Source organism: Alosa sapidissima, chromosome 22 (genome assembly GCF_018492685.1).
Source record: "Alosa sapidissima isolate fAloSap1 chromosome 22, fAloSap1.pri, whole genome shotgun sequence".
NCBI classification, from domain to species: Eukaryota; Metazoa; Chordata; class Actinopteri; order Clupeiformes; family Clupeidae; genus Alosa; species Alosa sapidissima.
Window position 1 is genome coordinate 31608410 of NC_055978.1, and position 15000 is coordinate 31623409.

Consider the following 15000-nt stretch of genomic DNA (forward strand, 5'->3'; position numbering starts at 1 on the left):
TCTCAGAATCTAGAAAACACACTCAGAATCTAGAAAACACACTCTCAGAATCTAGAAAACACACTCTCAGAATCTAGAAAAAACAAAAAACAAGCTCCAGAGACGAGCCTCAGAAATGAAACAGAAACTGCAAACATCACCATGACAACCCCAAACAGCGCTTGACTCACCTGCGCCTCCTGCCACTGTTGCTAGGCGACGGTTTGGGCGTCCGTGTGGAGACGATCTGGCAGTGGACCGTCCCAAGGAGCAGCATCAGCCACGAGCCGCCAAACACCTCCGTCACTGGCACCGCCCGCGCGTCTGCCTCCGACACACACACATACAGCACCGCCACCAGCACTGCAGCACGCACACACACACACACACACACACACACAGAACAGCATTAAACACACAGACACATATACACGGAAAGAACAGCGTTAAACCAAAAAACAATGTTGAAACAATGTGAAAGATGTGTGCAAGGCCTGTGTGTGTGTGTGTGTGTGTGTCCATTAAAGCATTTGCTATGTACATCAGATGTAAATAGAACTACTGTTGGTAAATGTTGTCAGGGGCAACAGGCGCTCGACTCAGGCTCAAACTATATTGGCCTACACTGTTGTGTAAAGCAGACAGAAGCTTTATGCTTTTTATCATCTTATGTGTTTTTAATTATCTTGTGAGGTGTGTATGTGTGCGGGGGTGTGTGTGTGTGTGTGTGTGTGTGCGGGGGTGTGTGTGTGTGTGTCTGTGTGTGTGTGTGTGTACCCTGTAGCAGGTAGAGTCCCAGCAGCAGCAGGAATATTCCTCGTGAGGTGACCTGTGACCACCAGCGGTAGAAGAAGGGGAAACACACCACCCTGACCAGCCCCTTACGGGTCAGAGATGTCCAGGGGCTCTCCGGCTTCGCCTTCGCAAACGCAGACCCTACACACACACACACACATTTACAGAGAGCTTAATTAAAAACTGTTTCAAAATGGACAATTAACATCAGCTTGCACACTTCCATAGGTCCCCAACTTGGTCCTCATTTGTGTGTGTGTGTGTGTGTGTGTGTGTGTGTGTGTGTGCACACATTTCAGTATCTGCTGCACGTATAGAATAGAAGGCTGAGGGCCAGATGTACTAACGCTTTTGCGCCCACTTCAGGCGTATTTGTTTCGCAATGTGTGTGTAAAATCATTGCGAGGTATGTACAAACAGGCCGCAATGATGTAAAAGCGCAAACTGCCTGTCGCGGGAGCTGAAAGTGGCAGATTGCGTTTGTCATGTCGTGCATATGCATTCATGGGAGGATCCAGGGGAAAGTGGGAGTTTAGCGTAAAAAGATGGGAGGGGAAGAGTAAAGAGCGCCTAATTATGTATTCCGCGGTATGTACAAAGACTGCTCCTGAAAGCACACGTCTATTCTGCGCCTAAATACTTCCGCCTTGTAAAAGCAGGTGTTAATCCAAATTGCAGTTCAATGTGTCAATAAGAGAACCTTTCAAAGACAACAGAATCGCTATTTAGAACACCAGTTTTTGTGGTGAAAGTATTTGTACTACCAAAAGCAACCTTAACTTTCGTTGGCCTTTCGAATGTCTTACTTTCACGTCATTCACTTAAACTTTCCTACTTGCTAGATTTGACCAATCTTCCATAGCCTACGTGCACAAGTAGTTTGAGTAGAACTACTGATCTTCATTATCTCCATGCTTGTTGACATCTTATCATGTATGGTATTATTTCATGATCGCTAAACGTTTGATTCTTTTTAATGTTGTCATCAGTTAACTTCATTCAACTGCGCTTGTATGTAGGCGCTGCCATTCAGTTGTGGACGCTCGTAAATTGCGTTTATGGGCGGAGAAGGGCAGAGAAAGGCGCAGTTTACACTAAGGATTGAACGATTGATAAATACGACGGAAACTTGGATCTGACAGCGCTCGCAATCTGCGGTGTGTCCATGGCGCTGATAACGCTACGTCCGCGAATGTACGTACATCTGGCCCTGAGTATCTGCTATTCGTACTCAAACTCCGCTACACTAGGTGGCGATGTACTCAAACTGGCCTCTGCACTCTGTGCCTCTAGATAACATTTCAGTCGGCACGGCTCGATTAGCAAGCTAACTACTTATGCCACAATGCTACATACATACACACACACACACACACACACACACACACATACATACGTTGAAATATATATGAAATTAGATAGCCCAAAATGTCCATACGAACATTTTCAACAAGTAATTTTTAAACAAGTCAACTATTTAAGTAGTTACACTGATGATGCAAAGTTTGCTAGTTAGCAAGCTAATATGGAAAGTTTTGGTGTTTGTGAAGAGGAGGGGGGCAAATCGTGTTTGTGTGTGTGTGTGTGTGTGTGTTTGTGCGTGTGTGTGTGTGTGTTTGTGTGTGTGTGTGTAAGAGTCTCTTACCTCGGACCAGGTCTACATCGATGAGGTCGGGCTTCACGTGGCCGGTCTTCTTCGGCTTGTTCCTCAGACCCTGGAGGACACACACACAGCCTTAGAGACAAGGAACCCACGTGCGCACACACACACACAGCCTTAGAGACAAGGAACCCACGTGCGCACACACACACACACACACACACACACTCACTGTCTCATATAAAAACACTCTCACACACACTCTCTCACTCAAAAACCAACACCGCTACACACACACACACACACACACACACAATGTATGTATGAACACATTAAACACGTGCACATTCAAAGTGATCTGGAGAGAACTAACTGCAAGGTGTGTGTGTGTGTGGACCTGTGTGTGTGTGTGTTTGTGTGTGTACACCTGTGTGTGTATGTGTGTGAAAGCGCAACCCATGCATGTTAGACCACCTTTCAGGAGGCAACCACCGTGCTAACACACACACACACACACAGGGGTTGAGAACGTCCACAGTCTCTGGGAGTGGGGTGACCTAACTATCAAACCACCGGCAATAACAGACTACTGATCTACTGATCACAATCGTATCCACAGATGTCACGAGCAGGTTCACACGGACACTGTCAGACCAGACTGCAGGGCAGGGCAGCTCACACACACACACACTCACTTACACTCACTCACACACACAGGCCCAGCTGGTCTGTGATCAGTCAGTGTGAAGCCGGTTCAGGGTTAGCGTGACACACTCACAAATATCCACCGTTATATTTGCACAGGCTGCTAGGCTACTGACGTGACACACACACACACGCTTCCTGAGCTTCACCCCAACCTTCCCCCACTACCTGTTCATACCAGTCAACACACACACACACACACACACACACACACACACACACACACACACACACACACACAGCTCAGAATCTCCACACTGCTCTGTTCCATTACCAAACAAAGCCTGCCTTCGATGACCACTGCTCGTCACCATGACAACTACATCACCACACACACACACGCTGACCTCCAGCCTCATTCTATCTCTCCCTCACACCTCTCTCTCTTTCTTACACACACACACACACACCACAAAGTTCAGGCTGAACTGTTAGGCTTTACAAACTTCACCTCCAGTTTCAGTCTTCCCCCTCCCTCCTCGTCCTATCACACACACACACACACACACACACACACACACACACACACACACACACACACACGTGCTGTGTTAATCAGAAGCGGGTCCAGTTGGGGTCATTCAGGCAAACCCAAACCAGCACAGCCTCCTTGGCAGTACTCACCAATCTAATAAACTGGCCAATCAGAAGACAGCAGCAGAAGAGGGGAAATGTTTAACTGAAAACATAAGGGCTCTGAGGAGACCAGTCTCACATGGACTGATTTCACACACACACACGTATACACACACGCACACACACACACACGTACACACACGTGTATACGTACACACCAACACACACACACGTACACGTACACACACACACACACACGTGCATATGTACACACCAACACACACACACACACAAACACACACACACACACACACACACACACACGTGCATATGTACACACCAGCACACACACTCTTGTCTGGGGGCAGTAGGAGGTCAAGATGAAGGACAGAGAACATGAGAGGTTACACACAAAATCGCAGACAGTTTTTGAGGAGAGTGGAGAGCAGAAAAGAGGTGTGTGTGTGTGTGTGTGTGTGTGTGAGAGAGAGAGCAAGGCCCTACTGAAAAAAACAGCCTGACCAGCTAAAGGTGGTTTGCTGGTTGACCAGCTTGTTGACCAGCTTGTTTGACCACCCTATGATGGTTGACCAGCTAGACCAGCAAATCTCTTGCGAAAACATACCATCAGCTGGTTTACCCACCTAACGATGGTAATTCAGCTGATTTTGCTTGTTGTACCACCTCAAGCTGGTCATTTTAGCTGGTGTTGCTGGTCTACACTGCTGGTTTAACTGGCCGTGCCAGCTTATGTTGGTCAAACCAGCATGACCATCTTACACCAACAATGTCAAGCTTGGCAGGCTGGTCACCAGCATGACCATCTTGCACCAGCTGTATCCCACAAGACAGGCTGGTCAAACCAGCATGACCAGCTTCCTCAGATGGTCACGCCAGCATATCCAGCTGGTGGCCCAACCAGCTACACCAGCAAAGACCAGCAAGAGCTGGAAGAAAACCAGCTACCAGCATAAGCTGGCTTCTAGCTGTTTTTTTCAGCAGGGGTGTGTGTGTGTGTGTGTGTAAGGGTGTATGTGTGTGTGCATAAAAGGGTGTGATTGCATAAGTGGATGAGTGTGTGTATGAGTGTATGCATGAGTGTGTGTGTGTGTATGAGGATGTGTGTGCCCATGCATTTGGTGGGTTAGTGTGTGTGTGAGTGTGTGTGTGAGTGTGTGTGTGAGACTTCACCTTGATTTCTCTTTGCTCCACAGACTTCTCCCATATCTGCTGGTCATACGCACCAATCTGAAAGAACACACACACACACAGGTCAGTATAAAATCACCATAGTTATCACACATCTGTGTGTGTGAGTATGCGCTTATGTGTGTGTGAAGCAGTGACCTGCAGGTGTGTGTGTGTGTTCATTATAGATGAGGAGTCTAGGCGTGCTGGTGCTCATTTAGAAAGATGAGTGAAGCAGGAAAACCACCGACAAACAAACAAAACAATCACCCCCCCCCTCCACTACCCTGTACCTCTCTCTCTCTCTCTCTCTTCAATTCAAGAAAGCTTTATTGGCATGAACGTTGCATGAACATTATTGCCAAAGCTCAATTACATGTACACAGAAGAGGTAAAGAGGGGAAAAAAAATATATATATATAAAACATTTTTTTTTAAATAAATACATACTTAACAGAATTGTGGAATTCACATATAAGAGGACATAAAAGTAGACATAGAAGACATAAAAGTAAGACAACAATTCTAATAATAAGAACAAATATACATGTACACCATTGGTTGGTGGTTGTGGCCTCACTGGCTGTCCCTCAGGCTGTGGCAGGCTGCTACAAATTTTGCAGCCAGAATGACCACATCCTCATTCTCTCCGAGGATGTAAGGCAATTTAGCCTCATTTGTCCAGGTTTGGAATTCAGGGAGAGTTGAATTTAATTTATTGAATAATAATGTCTGTTTTCTGTTAAGAAGTGGAGCTCTGTCTCCACAGCCCCCAAGCTGCAGTGTGAGCACAGCCTCTCCTCTCTGGGCAGCCAGGTCTGCCTGTGTCTGCCTTTTTCTATGGAGAGACTGTGCTCACTGAGTCTGTACATAGTCTCTCTCTCTCTCTCTCTCTCTCTCTCTCTCGTGTGTGTGTGTGTGTGTTGGAAACAGATACACTTCTGAGGCATCTGATGCTCACACACACACACACACAGCATGTCAGGATGCCTGTGGGTGGCTGAGATGAAGCTGGAGAGCAGGTCGGTAATGGGGGCACAGAGTGTGTGTGTGTGTGTGGAGGGGTAGAGTGTGTGTGTGTGTGTGTGTGTGTGTGGAGGGGTAGAGTGTGTGTGTGTGTGTGTGTGTGTGTGGAGGGGTAGAGTGTATGGTAGGTGAGTATGTGCGCGTGTGTGTGTGTGTGTGTGTGGAGGGGTAGAGTGTATGGTAGGTGAGTGTGTGTGATGCATTTTTAATATGAGGGGATTGGGTTCTCCCTGCACCAGAACAGTGGAAAACTACATATTTAATTGGCCCTATAAAACATGCAAAGACTGCAGAGAGAGAGAGAGAGAGATGGAGGGAGAGAGAGAGAGAGAGAGAGGGAGGGAGGGAGACAGAGAGAGAGAGTAAGGGAGAGAGAGAGAGTAAGGGAGAGAGAGAGAGATGGAGGAGAGAGAGTAAGGGAGAGAGAGAGAGTAAGGGAGAGAGAGAGAGATGGAGGAGAGAGAGTAAGGGAGAGAGAGAGAGAGTAAGGGAGAGAGAGAGAGATGGAGGGAGGGAGAGTAAGGGAGAGAGAGAGAGATGGAGGGAGGGAGAGTAAGGGAGAGAGAGAGAGATGGAGGAGAGAGAGTAAGGGAGAGAGAGAGATGGAGGGGAGAGAGAGAGAGTAAGGGAGAGAGAGAGAGAGTAAGGGAGAGAGAGAGAGAGTAAGGGAGAGAGAGAGAGTAAGGGAGAGAGAGAGAGATGGAGGAGAGAGAGTAAGGGAGAGAGAGAGAGTAAGGGAGAGAGAGAGAGATGGAGGAGAGAGAGTAAGGGAGAGAGAGAGAGATGGAGGAGAGAGAGTAAGGGAGAGAGAGAGAGAGTAAGGGAGAGAGAGAGAGAGTAAGGGAGAGAGAGAGAGTAAGGGAGAGAGAGAGATGGAGGAGAGAGAGTAAGGGAGAGAGAGAGAGATGGAGGAGAGAGAGTAAGGGAGAGAGAGAGAGTAAGGGAGAGAGAGAGAGAGTAAGGGAGAGAGAGAGAGAGTAAGGGAGAGAGAGAGATGGAGGGGAGAGAGAGAGATGGAGGGGAGAGAGAGAGAGTAAGGGAGAGAGAGAGATGGAGGGGAGAGAGAGAGAGTAAGGGAGAGAGAGAGAGAGTAAGGGAGAGAGAGAGATGGAGGGGAGAGAGAGAGATGGAGGGGAGAGAGAGAGAGTAAGGGAGAGAGAGAGAGTAAGGGAGAGAGAGAGAGAGTAAGGGAGAGAGAGAGAGTAAGGGAGAGAGAGAGAGAGTAAGGGAGAGAGAGAGATGGAGGGGAGAGAGAGTAAAAGTAAAAGTTTTGACACTTGTCTGGTGTGTGTGTGTTGTGTGTTGTGTAGTGTGTGTGTAGTGTGTGTGTTGTGTTGTGTGTTGTGTTGTGTGTAGTGTGTGTCTGTGTGTGTTGTGTAGTGTGTGTGTGTGTGTGTGTTGTGTTGTGTGTGTGTAGTGTGTGTTGTGTAGTGTAGTGTAGTGTGTGTGTGTGTATGTTGTGTAGTGTGTGTGTGTAGTGTGTGTCTGTGTGTTGTGTAGTGTGTGTGTGTGGTGTAGTGTGTGTGTGTGTTGTGTGTGTGTGTTGTGTAGTGTGTGTGTGTGTGTGTTGTGTGTGTGTGTGTGTGTGTGGTGTGTGTGTGTGTGTGTGTGTGTGTGTGTCTGTGTGTTGTGTAGTGTGTGTGTGTGGTGTAGTGTGTGTGTGTGTGTGTGTGTGTTGTGTAGTGTGTGTGTGTGTGTTGTGTGTGTGTGTGTGGTGTGTGTGTGTGTGTGTGTGTGTGTGTGTGTGTGTGTGCAGAAAAAGGATGTTTGAGAGGAGTAAAGGTCGTCAGAGAGAAACAGAGAGATGTTTGATATTACATTGTTCACACTCCCTCTTTCTCACACACACACATTTTGTTGGTCGTTATCTAGCACTGTTGGCACTGTAAAGAGGAAGTGAACAGGAAGTGAGTGGGAGTGTGAGAGGTTAGCAAAGCAGCTAACTAGCTTTAGCATTTACACACACACACACACACATTTTACACCTCTGCACACACACACACACCCCTTACAGCACAGGATGAACAGGAAGTGAGTGGGGGAGTGATAGGTTAGCGAAATGGCTAACTAGCTTTAGCGCGCACGCACACACACACACACACACACACACACACACACACACACTGTCCATAGACCTATGTCACGTTAAAATGGCGTCTTTCTGGTTTCCAGTCCACTTGAGGTATCGTTACTTCCGGCCATGGGGGCCGCCGCTCACAGTGAGTGACGATGGCGCAGTCGAGAAGCAGCAGGTGGTGTTGTGTAGCTGAACGTCAACTGGCTTGTACGCTATGCACGAATAGATCGTCAACGTGCTTGCGCGCTACGCACGAATAGAACTTCAACAACACTAGAATGGAACAATGCCACAACACTAGAATTCCAAATTAGTTCTCTGTTCATCACATTTGGAAGAGTGATGTCATCAACTTTGGCGAGTTCAGCAGAGGCTTCACAATTGCTGTTGACCCCTGAAGCAGTACCATCGCGGCAGTCTACTACCAGTGCCCAGCCCGGAAGTAAAACGCTATTGTCAACTCAAGGAAGTGTGTGTGTGTGTGTGTGTGTGTGTGTGTGTGTGTGTGTGTGTGTGTGTATATATAATGTTTTACAGGTCTAATGCACTTGCTAGCCTAGCAGGTTTTATGTGTCCATTTGGACATTGCTAGCACTCACTAGCCAAGCTAAGTTCATGCCATGAAGCTAAAATTAGTTGATAACAGCTGTCATGTTATGGACGAAACCGACTAGCTGTTAGCCAATCAGAGTCAAGTCTTCCTGCAGGTTTTCTATACCACGCTAGAATGGCTTGATAGTGGCTTAAAGTAAGTAAGTAAGTAAGTATAAATACTCTTTTGATCCCATGAGGGAAATTTGGTCTCTGCATTTATCCCAATCCGTGAATTAGTGAAACACACAGTGAGGTGAAGCACACACTAATCCCGGCGCAGTGAGCTGCCTGCAACAACAGCGGTGCTCGGGGAGCAGTGAGGGGTTAGGTGCCTTGCTCAAGGGCACTTCGGCCGTTCCTACTGGCCGGGGTTCGAACCGGCAACCCTCCGGTTACAAGTCCGAAGTGCTAACCAGTAGGCCACGGCTGCCCCAAACAACAAGGTAACCCAGGTAACTCTACGTCCATGGTAGAACTTCAGACATGACGTGTGGCAGGGCACCTTTAAGACGGCAGAGCCACAACAACCTTATCTGTTTTGACACAGAATGATCCATTTAGTTATACATTATTCAAAATGACTACACCCAGTTACTACCAAAACACACAAACACCTCACTCTACCAAATACACACACACACACACACTCTCTCTCTGTCTGTGTTTGTGAGAGTGAGTGTGTTATTTATATCTCAGCTCAATGTCCACTGCAGAGCGGTGTGATCAAAGCCCTGTCCTGCATCGTCCTGCATCATATCTGATCAAAGCCCTGTCCTGCATCGTCCTGCATCATATCTGATCAAAGCCCTGTCCTGCATCGTCCTGAATCATATCTGATCAAAGCCCTGTCCTGCATCGTCCTGCATCATATCTGATCAAAGCCCTGTCCTGCATCGTCCATCTGTATCATATCTGTTCAGTGAATCAACATCTCTTTAAACAGTAATATCACTGCTCTGTGTGTGTGTGTGTGTGTGTGTGTGTGTGTATGTTGTCTAGTCTCTAACCTGTCCTCCTAAATTGCAGTACTGAGTTACGTAACCAGCTGCCAGTATCTCCATGGCAACGGCCATCAGATCTGAGGATGATGCAGAGTAAGGGTTTATGTCGCCACGGCAACCGTAGAGTTATGAAATAGTGCAACTAAGCTGTCGTCTCGTGTGTGTGTGTGTGTGTGTGTGTGTGTGGGGTGATGGCAGAGGACACAAGTACAAGTAGAACAGACAATATATCTGCACACACACACACACACCTGTTCTCTTCCTTGGCCAGCCGTGGCCTACTGGTCAGGGCTTCGGGCTTGGAACTGAAGGGTTGCCGGTTCGATCCCCGACCAGTAGGAAACATGTGGGCGGGGCAAGTGGTTGAGCACTGCTCCCCTATAGGCCCACATCCACAGCTGCAGTGCCCTTGAGCAAGGCCCCTATACCTTCACTGCTCTCCTATAGGCCCACATCCACAGCTGAAGTGCCCTTGAGCAAGGCACCTATACCTTCACTGCTCCCCTATAGGCCCACATCCACAGCTGCAGTGCCCTTGAGCAAGGCCCCTATACCTTCACTGCTCTCCCATGCCCACATCCACAGCTGAAGTGCCCTTGAGCAAGGCACCTATACCTTCACTGCTCCCCAAGCACCACTGTAGCAGGCAGCTCACTGCTCCAGGTTAGTGTGTGCTTCACCTCACTGTGTGTTCACGGTGTTGTACTTGAATTTCCCCTTGGTGACTGACTGACTGACTGTCTGTCTGTCTGGTCTGTCTGGTCTGTGTGGTCTGTGGTCTGTGTTTCACACTAGTTCAAGGATGGGATAAATGCAAAGACCAAATTCTTTGTATACGCAAACTTGGCCAATAAACCTGATTTACGATTTCACACAATCACACCATAAAGGGTCCAGCTGTCTTCTACGTTTCTTCTCCCTTACTGACAAACTGACACACACACACACACACACACACACACCCAAATTCAAATAAAGCCATTTCCCTTCAGGTGGGATAGAAATAAACCCTTAAATGATAGACTCACTCAACCCCTGAGATTAAAACTGCCTGACACACACACATACACACACAGGTGGGGTGGATAATGAGCAGTTTCTGACCCATAACACACACACAAACACACATGATTACAGCTTACTAACAAATCTCTTTCTCTCTCTCGCTCTCGTGTGTGTGTGTGTGTGTGTGTGTGTGTGTGTGTGTGTGTGTGTGTGTGTGTGTGTTTTACATAACAGGCCTTTGCACACAGTATTTTTCATGTGAACTTGTGGGACAATTGAAAATTCAACACAACCTCACGTTGTGCCAATCATGTTTGCACACAAACTCTGAAACAGCTTTGATTTTCTGTGTTTTTGTGCATCCACACACACACACATACACGCACGCACGCACGCACGCACGCACGCGCGCGCGCACACACACACACACAGAGTGTATCCGAAGGAGTTTCCTGCTGCAGCATTCTGAATGTGACTGATCGGACAAACATGGATTTTAGCATGCAAAGGCCGTATCCCTGAGCAACCGTAACCCTGAGCAACCGTAACCCTGAGTATCCTTAACCGATGGTGGTGGATTTCCGCAGGTCTAAGCCCGCTCTGCTACCAGTCTCCATTGATGGGGTCAATGTGGAGGTGATAAGCACCTACAAGTATCTGGGTCTCCACCTGGACAATAAACTGGACTGGTCAGCCAACACTGATGCACTCTACAAGAAAGGACAGAGCAGACTGTACTTCCTGAGGAGGCTGCGGTCCTTCAATGTGTGCAGCAAGCTCCTCAGGATGTTCTATCAGTCTGTTGTTGCCAGCGTCCTCTTCTATGCAGTAGTATGCTGGGGAGGAAGCACAAGGAAGAAGGATGTGGGGCGAATTGACAGGCTGGTAAGGAAAGCTGGCTCTGTAGTGGGAGCTGAACTGGAGTGCATCACTTCACTATCAGACAAAAGGACCCTGAACAAACTGATCAACATCTTGGACAATGAGTGTCACCCACTCCACAGCACTATTGTTAAGCAGAAGAGCCTGATCAGCTGGAGACTTCGCTCACTGCCTTGCACAACTGACAGACTGAGGAAGTCATTTGTCCCCAGGGCCATTGAACTGTTCAATGCCTCACTAAAGGGAAGAGGAGAGATAGACTTCTCTGCTTAGTCTGTCTGCCTCTCCACCCTCTCCATGTCCATGTTTTTTGAGTACTGACTGCCCACTACTGCTTTACTACTGTTTTACTAATGTACACAGCCTAATGTTTTCACTACTGTTTTACTGCTACACTGTTTTTCATGCTATATTAGCACACATGATCAATGGCTGCGGTCAGGCTTCTGCTACAATACTGAATGAATGAATGGCTATAATCCTATTACCTCAACCTGTTCTTGCACTGAAATAGTTTTTTATTCTACCTTGTCTACATTACACTTTACTCTCCTATTTGTCTATATTATTTATGCTGGTCTCTAGACCTTATTCTTGCGCTGTTGGACTACTCTTGGTCTAATGTTTGACTACTTTTTGCACCTTCACCATGACACTCACTCTCTTGAGCACCTTGCCATGCACACATAACTAAGGACTATGGTTGGACTACTGTTTGCACCTTCACCATGACACTCACTCCCTTTAGCACCTCACCAGTCCCGGCCCTGTCACTACAAGCGTCTTATGCTTGATCACCCTCAAGCACATTGGACTTTCTTAATTTAACTTATATAGTGTATTTAGTATTTAGTTTTGTTAGTTTTCTTATCTTTCTTATCTTCTACTGTCTTTATTGTACAGTGGAGTTTAGTTATATGTTTATACTTATACTTATGTTTACCATTTCTGCTGTAACTGCATGTTGTGTGTTATGTCTGTATGCTACTGAGACCCTTGAATTTCCCCTTGGGGATCAATAAAGTATCTATCCATCTATCTAACCCTGAGTAACCGTAACCCTGAGCAACCGTAACCCTGAACATCCGTAACCCTGAGCAACCGTAACCCTGAGCAACTCTTAAACAGCCTGATGACCAGCTTCCGAACGAGAACAATTGCTTTAAAATTACCCCAAATACCCCATATACATAGAACACCTCGTTACCCCAAATACCTCATATATATAGAACACCTCGTTACCCCAAAAATGCAACAACACCTCATTACCATAACATCCTGTTATCCTCAATACATCCTGTTATCCTCAATACATCCTGTTATCCTCAATACATCTTCTTATCCTCAATACATCCTGTTATCCTCAATACATCTTCTTATCCTCAATACATCTTCTTATCCTCAATACATCTTCTTATCCTCAATACATTGTGTAATCCTTAATACATCTTAACATCATCAATACATTGTGTTATCCTTAATACATCGTGTTATCCTTAATACATCTTAACATCATCAATACATTGTGTTATCCTTAATACATCGTGTTATCCTTAATTATCCTTAATACATTGTGTTATCCTTAATACACTGTGTTACCTAATACCTTCATGTGCATCTGTTGTGGAGAGTTTGGTATTTGCAGACAAAATACTGACTGATGCCACGGGGGGTCCAAATGACTACTTTAGAATACCAATGAGCATGAGCATGCCATACACACTTGGAATGTCCAGTCCCACTGAGAACATGCTGGGCTTCCATCTCAGTCTGACCTGGGCTCTAGGAGTCTGAGAATCCTACACACACACGCAAAAGGTTTTTTTTTAGGGATGTTTTAACCTGCACGCATAGATTGTGCCATTGTGCTGGTTAGTTTGTTTAACCAACCAATAAAGTTGTGTGAAACTGTAGGCCACCTTCGTTATGACATGTCTATATCAGCTTATGTCTAATATCGCTAATGTTTTAGTGGTCTAATATATCACTTATGTTAACAACATAGAAGAAAATAGCCTATGGCTCTACGTTGCTAATCCCAACGTTTTTTTCTAACAGAATTTGAAAGTTTCAACTAGTCCACCTGTGACATCTCTAGTCCACCTGTGACATCCCTAGTCCACCTGTGACATCTCTAGTCCACCTGTGACATCTCTAGTCCACCTGTGACATCCCTAGTCCACCTGTGACATCTCTAGTCCACCTGTGACATCCCTAGTCCACCTGTGACATCTCTAGTCCACCTGTGACATCTCTAGTCCACCTGTGACATCCCTAGTCCACCTGTGACATCCCTAAGCATCTCTCCTGGCCGACCTCACATCACTATTCCAGCTGACATCACTATTCCAGCTGAAATCAGAGCTGACATCACAGCTGACATCACTATTCCAGCTGACATACACCACTATACTCTCTCACATACACTACTATACTCTCTCACATTCACTACTATACTCTCTCACATACACTACTATACTCTCTCACATACACTACTATACTCTCTCACATACACGACTATACTCTCTCACATACACGACTATACTCTCTCATACATACATGTAAAATGACTATAATAGTGAGTGTGCATGAGTATAGTGGTGTATGTGCAAGATTATGATAGTGTGTGTAAGACCAAGTATGAATTAAGGCCTAGACGGCCCCTCACAGTATTCCACTTATCTGTTCACTCACACACACACACACCAGTATTCCACTCATCTATTCACACACACACACACCTACCAGTATTCCCCTCATCTATTCACTCACACACACACCAGTATTCCACTCATCTATTCACACACACACACACACCTACCAGTATTCCCCTCATCTATTCACACACACACACACACACGCACACAACAGTATTCCCCTCATCTATTCACACACACACACACACCAGTATTCCCCTCATCTATTCACACACACACACACACACAGCAGTATTCCCCTCATCTATTCACACACACACACACACCAGTATTCCCCTCATCTATTCACACACACACACACACAACAGTATTCCCCTCATCTATTCACACACACACAAAGCAGTATTCAGTACCCTCATCTATACACACACACACACACACACAGCAGTATTCAGTACCCTCATCTATACACACACACACACACAGCAGTATTCAGTACCCTCATCTATACACACACACACACACACACACACACACACACAGCAGTATTCAGTACCCTCATCTATACACACACACACACACAGCAGTATTCAGTTCCCTCATCTATACACACACACACACACACACACAGCAGTATTCAGTACCCTCATCTATACACACACACACACAGCAGTATTCAGTACCCTCATCTATACACACACACACACACACACACACAGCAGTATTCAGTACCCTCATCTATACACACACACACAAAGCAGTATTCAGTACCCTCATCTATACACACACACACACAGCAGTATTCAGTACCCTCATCTATACACACACACACAAAGCAGTATTCAGTACCCTCATCTATACACACACACACAAAGCAGTATTCAGTACCCTCATCTATACACACACACACACACA

The 15000-nt window shown here is 46.3% G+C and overlaps 1 protein-coding gene and 1 long non-coding RNA gene across 7 annotated transcripts in view; one reads left to right on the plus strand and one right to left on the minus strand.

Moving 5' to 3' along the window:
* LOC121697610 overlaps positions 1-8524 on the plus strand; it is a 10465-nt gene extending 1941 nt beyond the window's left edge. The window contains exon 3 of the long non-coding RNA XR_006026498.1: positions 8417-8524. This is a non-coding gene — a long non-coding RNA (uncharacterized LOC121697610). The remainder of the gene's footprint in view (positions 1-8416) is intronic.
* Positions 1-15000, minus strand: part of LOC121697604 (protein PHTF2-like) — a 69960-nt gene that overhangs the window by 16953 nt on the left and 38007 nt on the right. For 4 of the 6 annotated variants that reach the window (XM_042079191.1, XM_042079188.1, XM_042079186.1 and 1 more), the window contains 5 exons: positions 4847-4903; positions 3704-3715; positions 2420-2489; positions 757-915; positions 171-342 (listed from right to left, as the gene is read on the minus strand). In XM_042079191.1, coding sequence (XP_041935125.1) covers positions 171-342; positions 757-915; positions 2420-2489; positions 3704-3715; positions 4847-4903 — 470 coding nt within the window. Of the gene's footprint in view, positions 1-170; positions 343-756; positions 916-2419; positions 2490-3703; positions 3716-4846; positions 4904-13034; positions 13228-15000 lie in introns of all 6 variants that reach the window. The other 2 variants (XM_042079190.1, XM_042079189.1) reach the window with 2 other exon arrangements.